The 26,103-nt window shown below is 36.1% G+C and overlaps 5 protein-coding genes and 1 long non-coding RNA gene across 9 annotated transcripts in view; 5 read left to right on the top strand and 1 right to left on the bottom strand.

The window, feature by feature from the left end:
* LOC104779673 (PLASMODESMATA CALLOSE-BINDING PROTEIN 3) overlaps nt 1-1,106 on the top strand; it is a 1,922-nt gene extending 816 nt beyond the window's left edge. For both annotated transcript variants that reach the window (XM_010504064.2, XM_010504063.2), the window contains 3 exons: nt 50-292; nt 400-436; nt 729-1,106. In XM_010504064.2, the coding sequence (XP_010502366.1) occupies nt 50-292; nt 400-436; nt 729-900 (452 nt within the window). In that variant the 3' untranslated portion in view covers nt 901-1,106. The remainder of the gene's footprint in view (nt 1-49; nt 293-399; nt 437-728) is intronic.
* LOC104779676 (erlin-2-B-like) lies at nt 2,908-6,270 on the top strand. The gene is made up of 9 exons (XM_010504071.2): nt 2,908-3,093; nt 3,470-3,566; nt 3,657-3,724; nt 3,802-3,861; nt 3,949-4,107; nt 4,234-4,380; nt 4,505-4,719; nt 5,668-5,776; nt 5,881-6,270. The coding sequence occupies exons 1-9, from the start codon at nt 2,974-2,976 to the stop codon at nt 5,977-5,979; spliced, it is 1,074 nt and encodes a 357-aa protein (XP_010502373.1). The 5' UTR covers nt 2,908-2,973; the 3' UTR covers nt 5,980-6,270.
* Nucleotides 6,365-8,502, top strand: LOC104779675 (ureide permease 4-like). Of its 3 annotated transcripts, none has more exons than XM_019244498.1 (7): nt 6,365-6,745; nt 6,824-6,962; nt 7,157-7,265; nt 7,355-7,401; nt 7,517-7,614; nt 7,757-8,131; nt 8,226-8,502. In XM_019244498.1, exons 1-7 carry the CDS (start codon nt 6,509-6,511, stop codon nt 8,367-8,369), a joined length of 1,149 nt encoding a protein of 382 aa, XP_019100043.1. In that variant the 5' UTR covers nt 6,365-6,508; the 3' UTR covers nt 8,370-8,502. The 3 variants fall into 3 exon arrangements, with proteins under 3 accessions (XP_019100043.1, XP_019100041.1, XP_019100042.1); XM_019244497.1 differs by having other exon boundaries at nt 6,368-6,745; nt 7,091-7,265; XM_019244496.1 differs by having other exon boundaries at nt 6,365-6,962; nt 7,091-7,265.
* Nucleotides 8,631-10,998, top strand: LOC104779674 (ureide permease 2). Its single transcript, XM_010504066.2, has 7 exons — nt 8,631-8,778; nt 9,192-9,457; nt 9,544-9,682; nt 9,768-9,933; nt 10,015-10,129; nt 10,199-10,573; nt 10,686-10,998. Exons 1-7 carry the CDS (start codon nt 8,706-8,708, stop codon nt 10,836-10,838), a joined length of 1,287 nt encoding a protein of 428 aa, XP_010502368.1. The 5' UTR covers nt 8,631-8,705; the 3' UTR covers nt 10,839-10,998.
* LOC104783497 (jacalin-related lectin 38-like) lies at nt 14,770-16,429 on the top strand. The gene has a single exon (XM_019244499.1). The coding sequence runs from the start codon at nt 15,173-15,175 to the stop codon at nt 15,698-15,700; it is 528 nt and encodes a 175-aa protein (XP_019100044.1). The 5' UTR covers nt 14,770-15,172; the 3' UTR covers nt 15,701-16,429.
* LOC104779678 lies at nt 16,454-20,278 on the bottom strand. The gene is made up of 2 exons (XR_002037648.1): nt 17,097-20,278; nt 16,454-16,710 (listed from the first exon to the last, which is right to left on the bottom strand). It is a non-coding gene; the product is annotated as an uncharacterized LOC104779678 (long non-coding RNA).

Raw genomic sequence — 26,103 nt, forward strand, 5'->3', positions numbered from 1 at the left:
CTCTGTTCTTGAGATTTTCAAACTGAACCTTCACTTTATCTGTTTCTAGGTGCAACTTACTGTCTATGTAGAGATGGAGTTGGAGAGAAAGATCTTCAAACATCAATAGACTATGCATGTGGAGTTTTGAAAGATTGTACTCCAATTCATGACAAAGGTCCTTGTTACCAACCAAACACCGTCAAGAGTCATTGTGATTGGGCGGTTAATACTTATTTCCAAAGATCCGGTCAAATCCCTGGAAGCTGTAACTTCTCAGGAAGTGCTACCACCAGCTCAAATCCTCCTTCAAGTAATAATAACTAATCTTCCAAATATTACCCAATTTTTGTTGGTTTTGTGAAGTAAAAAAGATTACATATTGATGATTTCCTCTGTTTCTTTAATTTGTTTTTACAGCTGTTGTTACTGGTTGCATCTATCCTTCAAGTCCTGGGTATGTTTTTTTTACTAATAACTTCTATTAAACTCTTAAAATTGGAAAATAATTTTTTTGATTCTTTATTTTTTTCACTTGATAATTAAGAACACTTTAGCACCAACCATTCTCATTTCTCAACAGCTGAAATCGACCAATAAACATCATAAATGTTCTTTTTTTTTCTTGTAACTTTTTCAAGATTTGGTAGAAGAGATGGTTTGGTTAAACTTGTCTAGTTGTCTTTTACATTACGTGACTTAAAAAGTTTGGTGTGTGTTACAAATTACAATGTTTTTGTCTTACACAGAAGTGCAGGGACAACTCTGACGACCGGGACTTCTACAGGAACACAGACGTTTCCGGGAACTCCAGTGTTTGGTCCGACCGGAGGCTTTGATCCTTCGGGAAATAATGGTGCTTCGAGTTTGTTCATTTCAATCCCTCTCACACTCGGTTTCTCCGTCATTGTGTTTCTATAAAAAGGTAGTGATTATGAAGAAAGGGAGGCTGACGTTTTTGATGTATGGATGAGATTTTGCCACGTGTGAATGCAAGTTCTTAGAGAGGCAGACATCCAATTAGGGAGTTGGGCTTTGTTGTTTAGGCTGTTTTTATTTGATGCATGTATGTAAGAAATGCTTTAATGGAATCTTTCTCTAAGTGTTTACATGCATAGTAAAGAGAACATATCAACATAAATAGAGTGCAAACAATATAGGAAGTGGTCTAAAAGATATTGTGACACTGTTCATAAAACAAGAAAAACAATAATTGGCGTTGATTCTACCGTTTAGTTGGAGAGTTTTGACACCAATACTGGTGTTTCTATTGGAGATGGCCTAATGAGTTAGAAAAGACCATTAATAATTCAAAGAAACCAAGGTCGAGACCCGTATAGTTTTGGTGAAGAAGGTCCGACCAAACTGTCACAATTTCAATCAATAAACTTCTAAGAATCATATGTATCTTCAAAGAATTTAGTCGTTATGATAATTTTTTTATAACTACTCTATTTTTGGTATTTTATGGTATATTTTTTATAGTTTTGTATTTTTGATCAATTTTAGGAATACATGGTAAATCTGATTATGAAAAAGCATAAAACACAATATTTTTGAAATTATATATTCAAACTATAATTGAATTGTAAATTCAGTGCAAATATTTAATTGTAGAAATTTTTTATTTTCAAGAACTTTACCAGTATATATAATCAGCTAGAGAAGTTTTAACTCATATATTGTTATCACTATTTAAAATTTCATACTTAAATACTTAAAAAAAAACTTTTTAACAAATTTACGCTGATTCACCGTTAAGCTTTTAAAAGGAAAAGTTTTATCAACGGAGAGGGTGCAGATTCATAATAAGCATATCAAAATTATTGTAAGTCAAGAAACACCATAAATCTAAGTTTCTGAAAAGGTAATTTATGTTTTTCTGGTAACAAGACTTAACACAATCTATATAGTATTTGGTTATAAGATTTCAAAAAAACCTTAATAATGAAATAAAATATAAATTTGAAACAAATTAGGTATATACGTCTTTCTTTATAAGCAATATAGTTTTTTTTTGGTAAGAGGTTGGTAAACTAGTATAACCTTCATCATCATATTTCATATATGTATAAGATATCATAATATAGTAGATATTAACACTATTTTTCTCAGCAATATCACAATATCTCATTATAACGTGTTCTTGAATTTTTGCTTTAAGAGACACTATAAACATAAAACATAATTTAATAAACGGTAACTAAAGAAGAAAATATTTGGTTAAATGTCGAATTAGTATATTTTTAATTTAAACCGCGTGAAAATAATTAAGACCTTTCTAAATAGAGTGATCACCTTTTGTGTTGTATTGCAGATTTGAATCATTAGAAACAAACTTATTATTGGTGCAATGGTGTTGTTTCTTTCTATCTTAAGTCTGAAAAAAAAAGTTTGGAAAAGAATGTAAACCTTAAACCAAATTTTCATTTTAAAATTACAGTATTTCAAACAAAATTAAAGCTGCTAGATATTTATTTATATGCATCTAAATGGTCGTCTTTGCATCCAATTTTTTTAATGTTAGCTTATTAAGTTGCTTAATAAAATAAAACTATGATACTAATATAAAAAAACAAGCTTTTGTTTGATCATATTTAATCCTAATTTACGTATATATATATTAACAAATTTACATTGGTTTACTTTTACTAATAAATTTCCTTTTTTCTTTTTTTTTAAATGCCTAACTAGAGTAAGTTTGATATTAAAAGTAAAGAGTCTAGAATATGATATTAATTAATATATGAAAGTTTAATGAATTATGCAGATTTTACCCTATGATTTAAAAAGATCCGGATCATTGATTGACTCTTCTCCATCCAACGGTTATATATCAATTAAATACACAGAGTTACGGTCTTTCTTCCCACACCTTATAAAAACCGCTTCATAGGAAGAAGAAGACTTCATCTTGGAAAAACCCACTTTCCAAGTTTTCCAATTTCCACTGAACAAAAACACTTTTCCCGGTTAACCCAAAAAAATTTCGCCATGGATGGTCAGCAACGGAGAACTGAAATCCCTCGCGCACCACCGGTCGGAGGAGAGCCTGGTGGAGATGTATCTTCTATTTTCATTGCGTTCGGTGTTTTCGCTGCAATCGCCGCCTTGGTATCTTCTCTCCTCTTTTACTCTTTTGATCTGTGTTTAGTGCTTCGATCACGCATCCTAGACTTGAATCGGTTCTCTTAAATGTTTCATCTTTCGATTCTGAGGCAACCCTTTTCGAAATGTGTAAGCTTTGTATCAGAAGTTGACTTAAAGTTGATGACTTTGTCTTCTTCTCTTCGACCTAGATTTTATCTTGTTCCGTTTTTGATTTTAGATTAGTGTAGTGTAAGGTCACAAGTACACTTTTTTGGGACCTGTTTTAGTGACAACTTAAATGTTTCAATGATCTTGCTTTGGGTTGCTTACGAATTTGACTGTAGACTGTGAACTTACTCATGTTTTTGTTAAAGGTGTTGCTTATGTAATGGATTATAAGGTTATGTTCCCGTCATCGTTGGTGCATCAAGTTCCTGAAGGTCACGTTGGAGCGTATTGGAGAGGTGGTGCTCTTCTAAACATAATCACAGAGCCAGGTACTTATGATTATTTTTTTTTAATCCGTTTTTGTGAGACCCTCGCGGTTTCATTCTTTTGTTAGTTGGAATTAACTTTGTGTTCTTTAGGTTTTCACTTGAAGCTGCCTTTCATTACCAACTATGAGCCTGTTCAAGTTACTCTACAAACAGATCAAGTGAGTCTTATACCCTAAAAAGCTTGGATGTGTTTAGATTGTAGCTTTTTGAACTAATTGATTCTTTGTGTCTTTAGGTGAAGGATATACCATGTGGTACCAAGGGAGGTGTCATGATTACCTTTGAGAAGATAGAAGTAAGACACTTAAAGCTTTCTCTTTCAGCTAGCATCACCATTGCTTAAAATTTTTTGGTCTTAATTACATGTATTGATCTTTATTAGGTTGTTAATCGACTGCGTAAGGATTTTGTCTATGACACTTTGCTCAACTATGGTGTGAACTATGATAACACATGGATATATGACAAGATTCATCATGAGATCAACCAGTTTTGCAGCTCTCATTCACTTCAGCAAGTCTACATTGATATCTTTGACCAGGTGCTTGACTATATTGGAAAGCCATAACCTCTCTCAAATTAGATACCTTTGATATTAACACTGTGTCTGATATCTGGAAAAGTTACGTTGAGTTTCGCTAATTAATCTTATCACAATGTGTTTCAGATTGATGAACGAATGAAAGATGCTCTCCAAGCTGATTGTACACGTTATGCTCCAGGAATTGAGATTCTTAGTGTCCGTGTCACAAAGCCGAAAATTCCAGAGAGTGTAAGGCGAAACTTTGAGCAGATGGAAGAGGAACGCACTAAGGTAAACTCATTTTGAACCTTTGCAATTGAATCTGCACTGGTTTGCTCATATCTTCGATTGTGTTATATAATGGGATCTGGACTCTTTAAAATTGCTTACACACTTGGAATCAATTATTTTGAAGGTCTTGATTGCTATTGAGAAACAAAGAGTTGCTGAGAAAGAGGCAGAGACAAAGAAGATAATGGCCATTAGTGAAGCTGAGAAGAACGCCAATGTAAGCAAGATTCTGATGCAACAAAAGTTGACTGAGAAAGACAGTTCACGGAGAGAAGCAGACATCGAGAATCAGATGTATCTTGACCGTCAAAAGAGTCTCGCAGATGCAGATTACTACCGGTAATAGCCAGTCTTCTGTCCCATTTATTTTCTTATTTAAACAAGCAAACAAAGAACATGTAGAGAATANTCGACTGCGTAAGGATTTTGTCTATGACACTTTGCTCAACTATGGTGTGAACTATGATAACACATGGATATATGACAAGATTCATCATGAGATCAACCAGTTTTGCAGCTCTCATTCACTTCAGCAAGTCTACATTGATATCTTTGACCAGGTGCTTGACTATATTGGAAAGCCATAACCTCTCTCAAATTAGATACCTTTGATATTAACACTGTGTCTGATATCTGGAAAAGTTACGTTGAGTTTCGCTAATTAATCTTATCACAATGTGTTTCAGATTGATGAACGAATGAAAGATGCTCTCCAAGCTGATTGTACACGTTATGCTCCAGGAATTGAGATTCTTAGTGTCCGTGTCACAAAGCCGAAAATTCCAGAGAGTGTAAGGCGAAACTTTGAGCAGATGGAAGAGGAACGCACTAAGGTAAACTCATTTTGAACCTTTGCAATTGAATCTGCACTGGTTTGCTCATATCTTCGATTGTGTTATATAATGGGATCTGGACTCTTTAAAATTGCTTACACACTTGGAATCAATTATTTTGAAGGTCTTGATTGCTATTGAGAAACAAAGAGTTGCTGAGAAAGAGGCAGAGACAAAGAAGATAATGGCCATTAGTGAAGCTGAGAAGAACGCCAATGTAAGCAAGATTCTGATGCAACAAAAGTTGACTGAGAAAGACAGTTCACGGAGAGAAGCAGACATCGAGAATCAGATGTATCTTGACCGTCAAAAGAGTCTCGCAGATGCAGATTACTACCGGTAATAGCCAGTCTTCTGTCCCATTTATTTTCTTATTTAAACAAGCAAACAAAGAACATGTAGAGAATAGATGGGTCTAATGTTGACATTTTTGCTCTGATCACAATGTCCCTAGTGTACTGAGAGAAGCTGAAGCAAACAAGTTGAAGCTCACCCCTGAATTTCTCGAACTCAAATTCATCGATGCCATTGCTCGTAACACCAAAATATTCTTCGGGGACAAGGTTTGACTCGACCCTCTCTCATTTCTGAATACACTTGTCGCATTTCTCATGTTTTATCTCTGTTTCTTGCTGTTCTGAAGAAAGTATATCTCTTAACTGTGCAGGTACCTAACATGGTGTTGGATCAAAGGCTGCTTGGGAACTTCCTCAATCATTCGGCAAAAGACAAAGATGGAAGCTTGGAAATGGCCACTGATACATAGAACAAATGTTTCAGTGCCATCCCTAAAAACAAAACCTTCTTCTTATTATTGCATAACTTAGCTTCTCTTGTGGCTATCCCTTTAGTTGCAACTCAAGTCTCGTAATGACATGTTTTTTTTGGTCTAAACAGCTAGCTAATTCGAGTAATATTTTACACATTTATCAGATTCAAAGCTCCACAAAATACCAAAATGACTTGAGAGATTCTCTGTAAATTTGAGATTCAAGGTCCGAACATATCTGAGCTCTTTTTGGTCTTATTAGGCAGAACTTGCCGATGTGTCTTGAAATCCTTTATTGACATTATCTTTGATATATACACATGTAAAATTTTCCACACAACCATCACAACACACATGCAGACACAGGGAGAGGAAGCGCAGTATATTAGCCAAACATTGTCCAAGAAGATCCGGTTTAGAAAACCGGGAAGGCCTCCAAAGCGGTGGGGTTAACCGGGTAAGAGGCAAAGTCCATAAATATTACAAGAAATGAAAGTACTACTGTGTTCAAGAAGAAGAAGAAGATATGTATGTGGTGGAGAGCAAAGCAGGAGCTATAGGATGTATGATACTTTCGTTGTGTTGTTTGGGAAGTTGGCCAGCGATTTTGACTCTGTTGGAGAGAAGAGGTCGTCTTCCTCAACACACTTTTCTTGATTTCACAACCGCTAATCTCTTGGCCGCAATCGTGATCACTTTTTCGCTCGGTGAGAATGGGAAAAGCACGTTTCGTACACCTGACTTTACCACTCAGCTCCCTCAGGTATGGTCCCTTCTACTTCTTGATATTCTTGATATAAAAGTTAATATAAATTTGATTGGTAATATGAGGAATTTACAGGATAATTGGCCGTCAGTATTGCTTGCAGTCGCAGGCGGTGTGCTTCTTAGCGTTGGGAATTTAGCGACTCAATACGCTTTTGCGTTTGTTGGTTTATCGGTTACTGAAGTTATAACCGCAAGCATCACCGTCGTCATTGGTATGCTTCCTCTTTCACTAATCTTCTTAATATGTCTTATTTATGAAATCTAAACGTTTTATCGTTTTGTGATGAGTCAATCACCTATGTTTCTCTGTTTTCTTGCGTGGCACGGTTGAGTTTTATAGGTACAACGTTGAACTATTTCTTGGACGACAAGATAAACAAAGCAGATATACTTTTCCCTGGTGTAGGTTGCTTCTTGATCGCTGTTTTCCTCGGTGCTGCGGTTCATGCTTCTAATGCAGCAGATGTTAAAGCGAAACTCAAGTCTTTACCTAGCGAGTATAAAGATGGGACACAGTACGATCTTACTAAAGTCTTTTTCCATTGTTGTTCCATGTTAAAAAAAAACATGTTCTGTTTTAACAAAAATCTTTATCTTTTTTCAGAGATTTCTATTCTTCCATTAAAAATGGTGAAGACAACCCTGAAAAAGGTAAAACCTATACAAATTTCAAAGCAAACTTATTAGGAACTCTTGGTGGAGTGGAGGGAGTAGGAGTATTGATCAAAGTTGTGATGTTTTCTTGTATGTTGGGTACAATGAACAGATAAAACTGATGTCGAGTCTCAAGAGAAACAAGCGGGAAAGGCGAAAGCAGGGACGGCAGGGTTCTTTGTAGAGCTAGAGAACAAAAGGGCAATCAAGGTTCTATTACAATGACCAAAGAGAAAAAAAAAACACCCGAAATCCCGAACTCAAAGTTCGAAACTTAATTTTGTAAAGATGATTACATAGCAAAGGAGAGTATATTATTACTATGTGGTGTTTAAAACGTAGTCATTGGCAGGTGTTTGGAAAGAGCATAATGATCGGACTATTCATAACGCTCTTTGAGGGAATCTGCCTTTCTCTATTCTCTCCTGCATTCAATTTGGCAACAAACGATCAATGGAGCACATTGCCAAAAGGCGTACCTAAGCTCGTTGTCTACACGGCCTTTTTCTACTTCTCCGTCGCGGGTTTTCTCATCGCTTTGATTCTTAACCTCATCTTTCTTTACCGGCCTATGGTAGGCTTAGCGAAGCCATCTCTTAAGAAGTATGTAAATAACTCTAAAGGTAGAGGTTGGGCTGTTTTCGCTGGATTCTTGTGTGGGTTTGGTAACGGTTTGCAGTTCATGGGAGGTCAAGCCGCTGGATACGCGGCTGCAGACTCCGTTCAGGTTAGTTTTTGTTTCTTTCCAATTGATTGATCTCAAGTTTGCATTTTGGTTTTGAGTATATGAGCTCTGTTTTTTTTTTTTTTTTTTGGTTTAGGCACTTCCTCTTGTGAGCACATTTTGGGGTATAGTTTTGTATCGTAAGTCATCGAAGAGAACCTATGCGGTTTTGGTTAGCATGTTGATCATGTTTGTTGCGGCCGTGGCGATTCTCATGGCATCCTCCGGTCACCGGAAATAATGATGAGCTTTTTGTTAGTTCTATTATAGACACTTGAGCATGTTCAAAACAATTTAGAAATAAGTAACAAATATATCACATGCTTTGTTTATGTTATGAATTTCCTGATAAAAGAAGAGAGAAAAGTTAGGTACTTGTCGTTCTACAATATTAATTTCTCTTGTATTATTATAAATGAAAGTTTTAGACAAGTCAAAAGTATCCACAAGAATGGAATTTTTATATAGTTATATATTTGATTCTTTTATAAAGTTACACATTAAATTTTCCATCAAACTGAGTCAAAAGTTCAGTATCCTCACATTCTCTGAACAAAATATCTAAACACTTGTTGGCATGTGGTGGAAACTTTTCTTGAAATTATTTGGCGAAGGGACATCATCCTCTGTTCTTGCAGAAGTTAGCAAAGGTAGTGTACTTTTCCATATACCTATTTTGGATGGTTCGGTTCTAATTATCTATTACAATCTTAACTTTTCTTGTGATGAAAAAGCTTATGAACATATATATATATATATATATATATATATCTTTTGAGACAGAGCTCCCTATTTTTATGTCACTAAAATTCCAAATTCATAAATGGATTTTCACTTAAAATTAAGAACTTAAAACAGAGGATTAATATTCCATCAACATGACAAAACAATCAAGAGTTTATCTAATTTTAGTTTCCTAAATCCTTGGAACAGTGATTAATGTCTGATGTAAATTCTTAATCTGGTTTTAAGGATCGGATGATTTTGTTACTCTCCAAGCATCTTACTTGTTCTTGCACCAATATGCTTGATCTTTTTCCTAAACAATCATTTTTGCTTGCAGGGCTTATCCATTTTAATCGGTCGTTAAATATGTATCTAGTGGAGAGCAAAGGAGGTGCCATAGCTTGTATGATATTAGCCTTACTATCTCTAGGGACTTGGCCAGCAATTCTTACACTATTAGAGAGACGTGGTCGTCTTCCTCAACACACTTATCTTGATTACTCCATCACTAATTTGTTGGCTGCTATAATTATAGCTTTCACTTTTGGTCAAATCGGGTCTACAAAACCCGATAGCCCCAACTTCATCACTCAGCTTGCTCAAGTATATACATTAATCATTTGTATATATACATATAGAGAGAGAGGGTTGTGTTTAACTTGTTGAAAAAGAAACAATTTCATTTGTAGGATAATTGGCCATCTGTTATGTTCGCAATGGCGGGTGGGATCGTGCTTAGCCTCGGAAATCTAGCAACTCAATATGCTTGGGCTTTAGTAGGCCTATCGGTTACAGAAGTCATTACATCAAGCATAACTGTAGTCATAGGTTAGATCATGGAGTCATATACATAGTCATACCTCGGTTTGAAAGTGGTTAGGTTACTTTACAATTCTTGTTTTCTAACTTTCAGGCTCAACCTTGAACTATTTCTTGGATGATAAGATCAATAAAGCCGAAATCCTTTTCCCCGGTGTGGCATGTTTCTTGATCGCAGTTTTTCTTGGTTCAGCAGTTCATAGATCCAATGCAAGCGATAACAAGGCCAAGCTAAGACACTTTGAAATGACTAATCAAGAGTAATCAAGATTCAATCTCTCTCACTTTTATTGTCCTAAACAATCTGATTTGTTACTAATACACTACTCTGGTCTCTTCAGAGCTTCAGGTCCATCTACTGAAATAGAGACTAATGTTACTAAAAGAACATCGGAGAAACCCAAAGAAGGGACAGCAAGGTTTCTTATAGAGCTTGAGAACAAAAGAGCCATAAAGGTAGAATTAATATCTATTAATTCAAGAACTTGTTAAATTATTTGTTGTTCTTAAAAATGGCAATGGCAGGTGTTCGGGAAACATAAGATAATCGGGCTAGGGATTACTTTCTTCGCAGGTCTTTGTTTCTCCCTCTTCTCTCCAGCATTTAACTTAGCCACAAATGATCAATGGCACAAGCTGAAACAAGGAGTTCCAAAGCTACTCGTTTACACCGCATTCTTCTACTTCTCTGTTTCTTGCTTTATCATTGCATTGATTCTAAACATTGGATTCCTCTACTACCCTGTTCTTGGTCTTCCAAAATCTTCTTTTAAAGCTTACTTAAGTGACTGGAATGGTCGTTACTGGGCCTTCTTGGCGGGTTTACTCTGCGGTTTTGGAAACGGTCTTCAGTTTATGGGCGGTCAAGCCGCAGGATACGCGGCTGCTGATTCCGTTCAGGTTCAAAAAATCACAATTTGTTTTCCAAAATATATTTTGAGCAAACTTAAGAATCAATCTTTTGTATGGTTTTGACTTTGGAATGTTTTGCATATATTTTTTTGTGTCTCAGGCGCTTCCTCTTGTGAGTACATTTTGGGGAGTGGTATTGTTTGGAGAATACAAAAGATCGTCGCGAAAAACTTATCTACTTCTCTTCAGTATGTTGTTTATGTTTATTTCAGCGGTTGCAGTTCTCATGGCTTCTTCTGGACATAGGAAATAAAAATTCAAATAATTATAAAAATATAAGTACATTAGTTCGTCTATTTTCACTACATGTATATAGTTTAGATATATCATTTGTCATGAGCCTAGATAATATGTAGTTGTTTGTCACCATTATAACCTTTATAACTTTCAATTGTGAGAGAGGCACTTCATGATTTGGGTGTTATTTTTATAAAATAGTACTATATTTTGTTCTAAATAATTGGTTATCAACAAAAAAAAAACGCTTAAATGCATTAATCGCTTTTGGAGATGTATGCTAAGAGAGAGTTATTTTTTGTTGCTAATAATTGCATTAATCCCATTGCATACATAACAAAAGGATAATTATTAACAACAAAAAATATCTCTCTTCGCATACATCTCCCTTAGCCTCGGGAATCTAGCAACTAACAAAAGTATCACTGTAGGTGTAGTCATAGGAGTTATATATGTAGATCATATTCCGCTTGCATCTTGTTTCCTTGAACCCTACAAACAAGCAGAGTTGTCTCTGTCACAGCATCTGGTTCACACTCCATTTCATTTTACAGCTTGACCCTCCAGCCTCAGCCTTCCCAAGAAGATCAAGCAGGCAAGCATATTATATTGTTTCCTAGAGAAAACATACAGTGAACACCGAGAAGTCATAATGTAGTTTGGTTTTGTCGACCCAGTTGAATTCATAGCCTCAAAAAACTTCATTGCCTCCTGGCTATAACAATTAGAACGTATTGTTAAGTTTTATTATAAAGTTACGGTTGTTATTTGGTATCATAATCAATATTAATATCTATAACTATTTTTAAATATAGTCAACAAATTTTTTTTTATCTATAATCAACAACAACAAATTTTGTTTTATCTATGAAGAAAAGAGAGAGTAAAATTCAAGTTATTATTCTATCAAATATGTCAAGAGTGTACGGATAATTTACAAACTCATACCCTTAAAACAGCCAATTCATTATCACGAATCCGCTTAAAACAAGGTTTTAGCCTTTTAGGGGTTCAACTCCGCAAAGAATTCTCAATTTCTTAGGTTTTTTGAAAAATACTTTAATTCTTTCCTAATTTCATATCCGTAATCAGTTTGTGGTACATTTGAAGTTTCCACTGAAATTATCTACAACACACACTCGAGAATACAATTTAAACTCCACGATCTTTAACCGTCTACCACGGTTTGATACATGCATAACATATTATAAATGTTTACAAATGTAATCTATTTCTGAGAAGGATGTTTTTTTGTGTGTGTGTGTTTTTCCTCATATATACATTCATTTTTTTTAATGTTTCTTTATAACTGTTATTTCTAAAAAAACAGAGCAAAGAAAAAAACTAAACCTCAAAACGATTTTTCTCTCTCATCTAAGGCGATTTCTCCAAGAGTCACTTCCGGCGAAACCTCTTTTTTTGTCACTGTCTCCGGCCGGCGCCGGCTTATCTGGCGTCGGTCGGTCATTTACTCTTCGCTTCTAATATTTTTTTTTTTAGATTTAGGTAATTTTAATGGCAAAATAAAAATCACAAATTCTCTTCGATTGCATCTTGATGGTGATAAATATGGCACCATCTCAGACTTGGGTTGCGTCTCAATACACCCAGTTTTAATTGAGAATTTTGGATTCGAGTTTGATAAGCGTTGGATGGGTTGGATTCTGTTGTAATTGGTTTGCTTCTCAACTTCGCGTCCATTGGATGTCGATTCAATTGAATCGTTATTTCCTTCCGTTTGGCAGGTTTATTTCCGGCTTTTGCCGGTGGAATTTCCAGTTTGCAACCGGTGACTGTTCTCCTACTCAATTGTATGGAGGTTTCACTTTGGTTTTTGACCTCGGAATCCATGGAGTAACAACTTTGCCTGAAGGATTTGAGATTCTCAGAGATCGTATTGGAAATCAAGGAATCAATTTCGGAATGGATGATCTTCTTAGGGCTTCACCAGTGGACTATATACAAGTGAACATTCGAACTATGGATTCTCAAATGCGCTACTCGTGGGTTGTTGGTGATGATGTTGTTGTTCCTGTTGTGGAATCAAACACACCACAAGTAGTTACTTTAAGTGCGATGATATATCATGGTTTTTGTGGTTTTTAACCATGATATTAGGAGTCTTTTAGAGTCTTTTGATTTGTTTTGTAGAATGTTTTAGAGTCTTAACAAGTTTTCTAGGATTTTGGCATGAAAGGAGCAAAATGGAGCAATTAGAAAGGATTTTAGAGAAATTCAGCTAAGGAAGAGAACTTGGAGCCGAGGAAGGATGAGAGTGTCAATCGACACTGGCTTAGCATCGATCAACACCATGTTTAGCCGAGAGAGAAGCAAGTTTTGGAAATTTTACAAATTTGCCCCAAAGTTTTCCATATTTGCATCATTAGTCCCTGACGTTTTTTTGAACATATAAATAGTATTATTAGGTTTTGGAAACCCGGAAGTTTTATTCTACCAAGTTTTATTTTCTGTAACCCTGTGAGATTTTGAGAGCTTTTGGGAGAGAGAGATCTGAACTCTTTCGAGAGAAGAATTCATGAACTCCTTTCTTTACTCTTTTAATTTCAATTGCTTATTATTCAGAATTATGTTTTGTTCTTCATTGAATATGTCTGAGTAGTTTGCTTGTTAGGTTCAGGGTTTTTCACAAGGATTTTATGATTTATTAGATCTGTTTATTTAAGATTCATTATCTTTCTAGATCTTCATCATAAATTGTTCTTCATATTAATCCTTGATTGGCCATCTAGAATTAATACTCTAGGAAAATAAATTGATATGATAATATAATTGATTTTCCTGATAAAACCTTTTGATGAGCAAAATTACTTTTTACAAAGAGATTTGATTTAGTAATTTTGTGAACTTATCTAAACCTGTTTTTAAAAACTGATTTTTAACCTATAATTTTACAAAGAGATTTGGATTTTCTGGTTTTAAATTTAGATAATATTTGCAGTGAGAACTGATTTATTTTACAAATGAGTTTAGAGTTCTAGATCTGATTTTTAATTGCTTGAATCCTAATTAATTTATTGATTTGATATTTTATAATTTCCTGAGAAATTCCCTAGACCTAGCTTTTTAATCCCTTGAATTTACAACAGTTTTATCTTAATATTTTGCATTGCTTTTCTTATTTAAATCAATTTGTTTAGCGTAATCATAAAACTCTATAATTTATTGTGTAGTCTTGAGTCCTTGTGGGATTCGACCCCTAAGTACTGTAGTGATCTCTTAATTTGAGAGAGTATCTCTAGGGTTTAATTTGAGCATATCATGCGAGGTGGAAGCCATGTTGTCAACAATTTTCATTACCCACCACCTTATGGTTTGGGTATGCAATTTGGATTTTCGTTACGAGAATTTGCAAGATTAGGGTCAATGACGAGGCTCAAGATGGATTGATGCTTATTATGGATCATTACATGAGAAAGCAAAGTCACTGGTTCTTAAAATGACACTGATACGGACTAATTGGTATTAGATTGTTGATTGTTCAGGGCTATCATCTAAAGCATTGGGTTTTGTAATACGATGTGCAATTTGGTGTTTTTGCAAAGAAAAGTTAGCCATGCACAACTTTCGTATAAGAAGTTCGATTACAGAGGAGGAAAATAACGACTTAAAAAGTTCGTTAGCGAGTAAGGCTTTACAGGAAGCATCGTCAAATTCACTCCTTTGTTTCTATCATCTTCAGTATATGGCGCATATTTTTGCTTATGTAATAATTAGCTTTCGAAGCTTCTGTAATGACTTTGTAAACTTGTTATGATATCAATGAATTTGTTTAGTCGTAAAAAAAAAAAACTGTTATTTCTATTAGAATATTTATTTTAAGGTCTATATATACAATTTTATTGTGATATCAAAAAATTTATATCATAAACTTTGTCCGTAAAAAAGTATAATGCAACCGGAGAAACTTCCGCAAGACGTAGAGGAAGAGATACTCTCTATCATTCCCCCAAAACCTATCGGTCGATTCAAATCTGTTTGCAAACGATGGCACGGTCTTTTGAGCGACAAGAAGTTCATCAAGAAACATTTGGCTCGCGCCCGTCCACACTTTGTCTTGCTTTCTGAATGATCCAAGTTTTGTTCGGTCGAAGTTAATCTCGACGATCCGTCTATAAAAGTGCATAACATACCCTCCGATATTCCCGGTTTCGAACATCAAAACTCCCTTAACAACCTAAGTATTTTATTGAAAGCTTTGATTTTTCGATAGAGAGTCTCAAACCTTATTGTACCTTACCTGGTAAAAATTATATACGCGATACTGTAATTCTCGCGGTTGTTAAGGAAGATCGGTTTTCCTTTTTAGAGCAAGACTGTGAGACAAGGAAAATGGCGATTTGGGTGACAAAAAAAAAGATAAAAAATGGGGATGGGGAGGGTGTGGAGTGGATGAAGTTCATGAATGTGTCAGTTCCTACATGGTCGAGTTTAATAGTGTATGGTTATAAACCAAGTTATTACATGGACGAGAAAATTCACAGTCTCGTGCTGTGTAGCCTTAATGAGAAGCTTAACACTTGCATCTATATTGCAAAGGGAGATAAGTTCCATGAAATTGAAATAAAGGACTTGGTTGGGTATGAAACTCGTCATCATGCATATATTCTAAGTTTGGTCCCAGTTCCTAACGATGATGTTAACCAACATGTCGGGTCATCATACTTTGCACTCCCCAAGGGAACAAAAGCCAACGATGGAGCTGGAGAAAACGAGTGGGACGATGGCTTCTTCGACAGTGTGAAGAAAATAAGTATAGGAAGAAGTCATTTGGGCGTAGTATTCGTCAGATTTGAGTACACGAACGACAACGTTGTTGTAGCCGGAGCTGCTCATGGAGATGATGCTACCTACACTTAAGACGGCGATGTTAGCTTTTAAACCATATATATAGTCTCTCTTTTGCACTAGACCGAAGTAAGCAAAGACACAATGAAACCAACTCGATCCAATTGCTAACCAAAAGACTACTATAATATTCTTTATTATTTTAACTCACAAACTAGATTTTATTATACGGCTTCTTTTGTATAGCTTCTGATCGATGATGAAAACTACATTGAAGCCGTCGAGGGGACCTACGAGAGCCATATTACCTCCCTCAAGTTCTGTTTGCGCAAGTTAGGTACATCGCGCTAGTATGGAAGTCGAAATGAAACACTTTTCGTTCTCGGAGGAGGAGAAAGCTCGAAGATCATCGGCTTTTACGGAAGAAACTCTGATGTCCAGGATGTTAAAGAGAAACTGTAACTCAATTAAAATCCAATTACAAACACCAAATTGAATCTTCGTTCATGAAATGAGAATCCAAAATTTCATGTGATAGAGTTTAGAAGAAAAATCAGCTCTAACAACAATGAAATAACAAACCCTAAGAATTACAGAGAGAATTGAGGAAGAAGATGATTATACTTTCAATATTTTTTTGGTTAGTTCTGCAAATGTCCTTCGCTCCTCCCTTACCATGTGCATCGGTCAAGGACAATTTTTGGTCCTTCAAATATTTTATTCTTATTTTGATAGTTTCTTAAGATTATTATGAGCATTGGTGTAGGATCATCAGCTGAAGTCTCTCTCTTTCTGAAAACTCTGAAGTTCAAAAAGCAACCAAAATAAGTAGACAAAGAAGCAATAGTAGTGCTCACCGGTTAACTAACAAAAGACAAAGATGAATAAAAACAATATGAAAACCTTTCAAGCTTCAGATCCTTCTTCTTTCGAGATGTTCCTGTTTGCCCGAAATTGAGACTCGAAGTAGCTCCTACAAAAGGCTGAAACTTAAGACGACTACAACATGAGCTGCATTGCGACAAGACGCCCAAATTGCCACTAAAACTAGCCACCGCGAGATTCATGTCCTTACAACAACTCTGTGAAATAGAAACAAATTTACACAACACAGCTTATAAATAACATACAGATTATACGATGCAACAAAGAAACATACCTCAGCAAGAACCCTAATCTACAAAATCCAGATATTGAAACACGAAATGAAATTGGCAAAACTATCCCAAAGTAAATGATTATTTTTTCACAGAATTACAACTCTACGAAATCAAATCTAAAATTACACGAAATTAAACTAAAATTTTCCGATCCTAATCACACGGATCCCAACTATCAAGAATGAGAAATCGATCCGAATCTGATGAAAAACAAAAATAAATCGAAACTACACAATCCGCCACCTATCTAAAACGAAATTAAAAGGAAACAATAGATATATCATCAAGGGAAGAAATATGGACTATACCAGAGTCAGATTCTTCTTCTTCGCAGACGAACGAGAGAGAGAAGCACGACGGAAATGGTGATGATTGAAGGAAGCTGCGTAAAGAGAGAGAGTCGGAGAGAAAACAAATGATCTCGATACTTCGATTTTTTTTCCTTCACCCTACCCAAACCTCTCACACGCGGCCACGTGTTATGAAGGACCGAGCAATATACGTCCCTCTTGTAGATACGTTTCTTTGATAATTTATTGATTTACATTTAAATTTGACATTTTAATTAGGAAGGACGGACGAAGGACGGTGCGATGCACATGCTCTTATACGCTTCAGCTCTTTCTCCATCTAACAAACCTTTTCAACCAATAAACTTCTCCCACATGTCCAGCAACTCCTATCCTTCTCACGTGCCACACATGCTACTCTTCTTATCTCTTTTCCTGTATCAAATCCTCCCTCTTTAGAAAACTTTGACCACAAGGTTTATCGGCTTGAAACTCTTGTACAAAGCAGAAGAGTCTCGCTAAGTCTGATCTGTAACCAACTGTAATCATCAGTATAGAACATTGAAACGAAACGTTCAATCTCTTCTTCCACTCCCTTCCCAATTTATATTTAAACATCCAAGAATTTGGAGATAATAATTGCTTCCACTTATAAGGCTTGACACATGTTGACCTCTCTCAAAAGTCAGCCATTACCGAATAGAAATCATAGAAGAGTAGACTCAAAGCTTTTGCCACAACAGGTTGCTGATCCTTAATGACCATAGGCGAATCAAAATCCTTTCACAACGTTAGCAACAGTTTCTTCCCACCAACAGAAGGCTCTTGCTGAACCATTTGCTCTTCTACAGAAATCGCTTGGTCAGGTTGAGGTTTAGCTTCCAAAGAGACTAATAACAGTTCTTCTGCAGGAACTTCATGAACACCCATCACTTCTCGCCATACGAAACTAGGACAAAGAGAAAGCAGAAGAAGTTTTCTCTGCTTCTTGATGCCTCCGATTTGTGTGCAAAGACAACATTCGTTGTGACACTTTAAGTGACTAGTTTCTGCAAGCTTAGAATCCATCTTGAATTTGAACATCCAAGACTTGGGACATTTGTTTTGCTTTTCCATACTCTGCAATCTAATAGAAGAACTGGTTGAATGTTGAAACAACACCTTATTTTTTTGTTGCTTTGTGTCCTCGTTTTCCAGCTTGAATTTAAACTTCCAACACTCATCCCACAATCACCCACTGCTAAGACAAAACTTGTGATGTGTCCTCTTGAAGAACCAACAACATCGTGTGATATCAATTCTGAACTTCTATCATTAGGCAACATTTCAATCAATTTTGGGGCATAACTCGCTTCATGTTGCTTCAACAGTTTACTCACACCATAAGGTTCTTGCTGAACCGGTTGCTTCTTATGCGAAGGTTGAACTTGAATCTCCTTCAGCTTATTAAGCTTATTAAGCTTTACAGCCTTCACATCTCTGACAGAGCCTTGTCGAATGCCCTGAAGAAGGACCTTTTTCTGTCCAAGACGAAACTGCATCACTAACATCTCAAAATCACAAGTTATTGGCCCCAATGTCTCCAACCACTGCTTACCTAATACCATATCACACCCACTTAAGGGAATTACCATAAGATCAGTCTGAAATTGTTTACCTCTAAATTTCCATTGAAACTTATCAATTTTAGCATCAACCTTCAACATTCTCCCATCAATTACTGAAACTCGAGCCATACTTTCAGGTTTTAAAACACAGTTAAACTGCTCAGCTACCTTAGGATCCATGAAGTTATGTGTAGAACTTGAATCAATGAGTATATACAATACTTGCTTCCCATAAGAACCCTTCACTCTCATTGTTTGGTAGTCATAGACTCCTGAAATTGCATTAACCGAAATATGAGCTATAACTCCGGTTTCTTCCGAGGCTACCTTCTCCACCTGAACTTCTTCTGATTCAGCACAAGCTTTTTTGTGAGGCTGAGCTATAGCATCTTTAGGTTTCTCCAAAGTAGGAACAAGAACCTTTTTTATGAACAAGCTCTGGTTTGAATGATAAAACCCCTTTATACTGAATGCTACTTTCACTCCTCCTTCTAACGCCTGAACAATTGTTAAAATCCATCAAAGAAGTCTCTGCAGCTTTTCCTGAAACATTTGAAGGCTGAACTCTAATTTGATAATCATCAACCCCTTTTCTGCTAATCACTCTCGTCGGATAAGCGAACTCATATAATCTTCCAATCGAGAAACATTGTTGAATGGTTTGAGGTTGGAACATCCTAACGTTCATTTGAGTATCAGTTCTCAGTCCCTCCAAGTAAACACTAACCAAATACACTTCAGGGAGATTCACACGAGACTTAATCCGCTCAAATTTTTCATGATAATCCTCAATTCCTTCTGTTTCCTGCAACTGTTTCAGCTCTGCTATAGCATCCATAAGCTTATAATAGTATCCTTGCAACAACACTTTGTAAAGCCCCCAATTACACCTAACAACTGATTGTGAAATTGATTGGTGACAAGAAGCAGCCATAGCATCTAAATGCATTGAAGCAAGAGTAGCTTTGAGTTCATCCAGAGTATTATCAATTAAGAAGAACTGTTTGATCTGGAATAGCCAATCCTTGATTCTATCACCATTAAATCTGAGGGACTAATTTCTCCAAACGTGTAGCATCAAAATAATTGTTCGATGACGTACCAGGTCCAGCAGTGCTAGTTTAATGATTCTTGATCGGATTTGTAGTTACAAGCCGTGAGAATCGTCCGACGTTGTGAGCTCCAATCGATTCTTCTGTATTGCTAAACACCAATCCAAACCATTCTGATCGAGTCTCCGTCAAAGCTTCACGAACCACCGTCTGATATTGTTTCGCCGCCATTGAAATGAATCCGAGGATGACACAGCTCTGATACCTTTGTTAAAGAGAAACTGTAACTCAATTAAAATCCATTTACAAACACCAAATTGAATCGTCGTTCATGAAACGAGAATCCAAAATTTCATGTGATAGAGCTTAGAAGTAGAATCAGCTCTAACAACAATGAAATAACAAACCCTAAGAATTACATAAAGAACTGGGGAAGAAGATGATTACACTTTCAATATTTTTCTGGTTAGTTCTGCAAATATTCTTCGCTTCTCCCTTATACGCTTCAGCTCTTTCTCCATCTAACAAACCTTTTCAACCAATAAACTTCTCCCACGTGTCCAGCAACTTCTCTCCTTCTCATGTGCCACACGTGCTACTCTTGTTATCTCTTTTCCTGTATCACATGACCTCACCGCTCTCGGTGTCCACTTTTCGGTTTTCACATCTCCACCTCCGTCAAAATTATACCAATGAAGGTAAGAATTTTTTTAATAATGCACACAAATTAATGAAGAACCTATTTATATCTTATAATAATAATTTGGGCGGTTTACAAAGTTAGTATATGTCTAATGAATGTAGGTTTTGGAGTTGATATATATATATATATATATATATATGCATATATATATAATTAGTCTCCATTTGATCAAATGTAGTCATGATATGTTCATGAATGATGAATTCGTAAAATAACACATGTTTTCATGTAGTTTTATTTTCTTCGGTTTGTGTTTATTCTTTCTTAGAGATTTAATGCCAGTCAGATATATAGTGCCACAAAAGAGGTTCTAGAATTCAAGAATTGTTATGTATGATTAGTGGATGCCCATTAGAGGCTCATTAGAAGTCCATTAGGTTAAAATCTAATGCTTGTTTACCAAGTTGTATTCCCTATATATACTCTATTATGTCTAATGAATGGGACAAGCTTTCCCCTCAGATCTATTCTTTAACACGTATCAGCATGAGTCTCTAACCCTAACAAGAAAAAAAAAGAAAAAAACCCTAGCCGCCGAGTTGAGTAGCAGCCGTCACCGCCTCGGACGTCTCTCGTGTTTTGTCTCTTCAGATCTCGCACGTTTCTCATATCTTGTCTCTGAATAATGATGAATGATGAGGATATATGCTTGGTGGATAGCGCAACAAGCCACACCATTTTTAAGCATAAGAGATATTTTTCTCATCTTATTATGAAAGAGGCCAGTGTGAGCACTATTTCGGGTAATGCAAATATAATTGAAGGCTGTGGAAGAGCATGTGTGTTATTGACTATGGGAACGCAACTTGAAATAGTTGATGCGTTATACTCTCCCAAGTCTAAGAGAAATCTCTTGAGTTTTGATGATATCCGGAAAAATGGATATCATGTTGAGACTATGAATGAAGGAAATGATGAATACCTTCAGATCATAAGCATTACCCGTGGCTCTAAGAAAATTGTAGAGAAATTACCCACATTCTCTACTGGTTTGTATTGTACTAAGATTAGTACAATTGAGGCAAATGCTATAGTAAACCAAAAGTTTACCGAAAGTCTCAATGTATGGCACAAGCGGTTAGACCATCCCGGTTCGGTAATGATGCGAAAGATAATAATGAATTCGTGTGGACATTCAATACAGAACCAGAGGGTTCTCCCTAATGATTTCTCATGTGCTGCCTGTTCGCAAGGAAAGCTAATCATAAGGCCTTCACCAGCCAAGATAAATTCTGAATCGATAAATTTTCTGGAACGGATACAAGGCAATATTTGTTGGCCGATTCACCCACCGTGTGGAACCTTTAAATATTTTATGGTTCTAATTGACGCATCGACTAGATGGTCATATGTATCTTTGTTATCAACCCGCAACTTGGCGTTTGCGAGGTTACTTGCTCAATTCATTCGATCAAGAGCACATTTTCCAGATTTTCCTTTATAGACAATTTGTCTTGATAATGCTGGCGAATTCACGTCGCATGTTTTTAATGATTATTGTATGTCCATTGGGATAGATGTTGAACATCCTGTAGCACATGTTCATACACAAAATGGTTTAGCTGAATCATTGATCAAGCGCCTCCAATTGATTGCTAGACCATTACCCATGAAATCAAAACTCCCAATTTCTGCTTGGGGACATGCTATTTTGCATGCGGCAGAATTAATTCGCATCAGGCCAACGAGTAATCATAAATACTCCCCCTCACAGTTGCTTTTGGGTCATGAACCAAATATTTCCCATCTTAAAGTTTTTGGCTGTGCTGTATATGTTCCAATTGCTCCACCACAACGATCTAAGATGGGACCTCAAAGGAGGTTAGGGATATATGTTGGATATGACTCTCCATCGATAATCAAATATTTAGAGCCATCCACGGTTGATTTGTTTAAGGCCCGTTTTGCAGATTGTCATTTCAATGAATCTGTATATCCAACATTGGGGGGAGAAACTAATAAGCTGGTAAAAGAAATTCGTTGGAATGAATTATCATTATCTTATCATGATCCTCAGACTAGAGAATGTGAATCATAAGTCTAAAAGATAATTCATTTACATAGCTTAGCAAATCAGTTGCCAGACTCTTTCGCTGACCCAAATAGAGTGACTAAGTCACATATTCCAGCTGTTAATGCTCCAGTTAGAATTGATGTCCAAGAAGGACTGAATCAAGCTGATACTGAGTCTAAGGCACATTTAAAATGTGGTAGACCAATTGGTTCCAAAGATAAGCATCCTCGGAAAAGGAAAGGAGCAGAAATTGGCAATAATGTTACCGAGGATGTAAAGAATTCTGAAGGATTCTTAGAAGAGACATTAGACATGACAAGGAAGGAAATTCAGGTACCTGATAATGATGAGATCTCAATTAATCATGTCATGTCTGGGATAACATGGAACCGAAAGCAAATCGACGTCGATTATAATTTTGCATGCAATGTAGCACTTGATGTTATTGATGACAATGAGGATCATGAACCAAAGTCTATTGTAGAGTGTACACTACGAAATGATTGGCCAAAATGGAAAGAGTCAATAGACGCTGAATTGAAATCACTCTCTAAACGAGAAGTGATTGGACCGGTAGTCCGTAAACCTAATGGTGTTAAACCGGTGGGACATAAATGGGTCTTTGTGCGGAAAAGAAATGAAAATTGTGAAGTTGTGAGATACAAAGCACGGTTAGTTGCACAAGGTTTCTCACAAAGACGTGGAATCGATTATGAGGAGACATACTCCCCTATGGTGGATGCAACTACTTTTAGATTCCTAATTACTCTGGCAGTAAAGGAAGGGCTTGACTTATGCTTGATGGACGTAGTCACAACATACTTGTATGGTCTCCTAGACAATGAAATTTATATGAGAGTCCAAGAAGGATTTGAAATGCCACCGGCAGCAGAATCTAGTTCTCAAGAACATTACTGCATAAAGTTGAATAAATCTCTTCATGGGCTGAAACAATCAGGGCGTATGTGGTATAACTGCTTGAGTGGTTATTTACTAAGAGAAGGTTATAAGAATGACCCTATCAGCCCATGTATATTTATTAAGAGATTTGATAAAGGATTTGTTATAATTGCAGTATACGTAGATGATTTGAATATCATTGGAACTTCTTGAGAGATTTCCCATATAGTGGAATAATTAAAGAAAGAATTTGAGATGAAAGATCTTGGAAAAAAGAGTTTCTGTCTAGGATTACAGATAGAGCACCTTGCGAAAGGAATCCTTGTGCATCAAGAAACTTACACAGAAAAAGTGCTTAAACGGTTTTATATGGATCAAGCACATCCATTGAGTAGTCCGATGGTTGTAAGGTCACTTGATGTAGAGAAGGACCCATTCGGCCCTCAGAAGGATAATGAAGAAATCCTTGGACCAGAAGTGCCATATTTAAGTGCAATAGGGGCATTGATGTATCTTGCTAGTCATACAAGACCTGATATATCTTTTGCAGTAAATTTATTGGCAAGATTTAGCTCATGCCCAACTTAGAGGCACTGGAATGGGATTAAACATATACTTCGTTACCTCAAAGGAACGAAAGACATGGGTTTATTTTTCCCTAATCAAGCCAAAGGAGATTTGATTGGTTTGCAGATGCAGGGTACTTATCTGATCCTCATAATGCTCGATCGCAGACGGGATATGTTTTCACATGTGGCGGTACAGCTATCTCCTGGAGATCTATGAAGCAAACCATTACAGCTACTTCCTCTAACCATGCAGAGATTCTAGCTATTCATGAAGCCAGTCTCGAGTGTGTATGGTTACGGTCTGCCGTTCAACATATACGGAGAGATTGTGGGATCCTTGAAGGGAAAGAAGCTCCAACAATTATGTATGAAGACAATGCTGCTTGCATCGCACAACTGAAGGAAGGATACATTAAAAGCGATAGAACGAAGCACATCCTACCAAAGTTCTTTTTCACACATGAGCTCCAGAAGAATGGAGATGTTAATGTCCTGAAGATTCAATCGAGTGATAATCTGGCAGACTTATTCACCAAGGCACTTCCAACTGCTACATTCAAGAAATTAGTTTGTCTCCTTGGACTACACTGTCTTAAGGATCTTGACGGATGTACTCATCAGGGGGAGTAAATGCGTGCTGCACTCTTTTTCCCTTAACCATGGTTTTTTCCATTGAGTTTTCCTGGTAAGGTTTTTAATGAGGCAGCATCTTACGCGCATTTACAATGGACATCCAAGGGGGAATGTTATGTATGATTAGTGGATGCCCATTAGAGGCCCATTAGAAGTCCATTAGGTTAAAACCTAATGCTTGTTCACCAAGTTGTATCCCCTATATATACTCTAGTATGTCTAATGAATGGGACAAGCTTTCCCCTCAGATCTATTCGTTAACACGTTATCAGCATGAGTCTCTAACCCTAACAAGAAAAGAAAAAAAAAACCCTAGCCGCCGAGTTGAGTAGCAGCCGTCACCGCCTCGGACGTCATAACCCGACAACTCTATTTATAAGGAACCTCACAACTCACTTTCCTAAACTCTTTAGGAAGACAATTTCCTTATTTCTCATAACTTCCTAAACCACCAATTCAAATCTTCTTAAGCTTGTTTGTGCGTCAAGCTTATTCCAACAGAGGTTACGTGTATATAAAGGCAGCGGTGTTTTAGGAAGTTATGAGAGGATGATGTATATACATGAGATGGTTTCGAGCTCATCTTATAAGAATGTATCTGTTATCACTTTTGTTAATGTATCTTTGAGCCTTGGTGCTTTTCAAGTCAGTAGATGCCTTGTCAGTCTGAATGATATATAATACCAAATGAAGGAAAGACAAAATTAATATTAATGCTCTTGTTACTAATAAAATTCATTATATATCATTTATGTGAGATTATAGATCTCTTTAATTAGTGAATTTTATTTGATATTATAAACTCAAGCCAGCTGTCTTGAGTGTAGGTTGGCTTTAGTGAATTTTCTTATTTATTCTTTACAGTTGTAATCTAAGTGACTTATGAGCTAGGTTTACATGTTTCATAACTAATTAATTAGATTGATAAAATCGCATTATCAAACAAAATAATGTAATGTGATTTGATGTTGTCACTAAAGTAAGGTTTGGTAGAAAAAAACAAATTCTTGAGATAGTTATCTAGAAAAAAGGTTACAGGAAGAAGAAAGAGGCTATGAATATGTAATTAGTTTGTGAGTATGTGTAAAGTTTAATGGGATCTGATATTGCGTGTAATTAAATTCAGTTATGGTAGAAATTAAAACAATTTCTTGATATAACAATGTTAGAGAGGAATTGAAGAAATGTTAAAATTAAAACTACATATGTGTTTACCTGAAATAGGAGAATATGCGTTTATTTCCAAGTTTGAAAGTACCCTTGATGCATATGATAAAACTCTCTACATGTTGATATAACAACAATGTTACACGTTGGTGAGTTTGCAAAGAACCCAATTTAATAATTAGGAAAGGAGTCACTATACTACTTAAAATTTGCAAAATAGTCAGTAGGTGCAATTTGTAAAATAGATTATTTGTGAGAGAGGGGATTTTACTAATTGTAAATAGTAGACTGAGTATTTTCTAATAAAGTTCTGAAAACTGGTGATCTTGCCAAACAACCTAAAGTTAAACACGAGATTTTTTTTTTTTTTTTTTTTTTTA

The sequence above is a fragment of the Camelina sativa genome, chromosome 4 (genome assembly GCF_000633955.1).
Source record: "Camelina sativa cultivar DH55 chromosome 4, Cs, whole genome shotgun sequence".
NCBI lineage: Eukaryota > Viridiplantae > Streptophyta > Magnoliopsida > Brassicales > Brassicaceae > Camelina > Camelina sativa.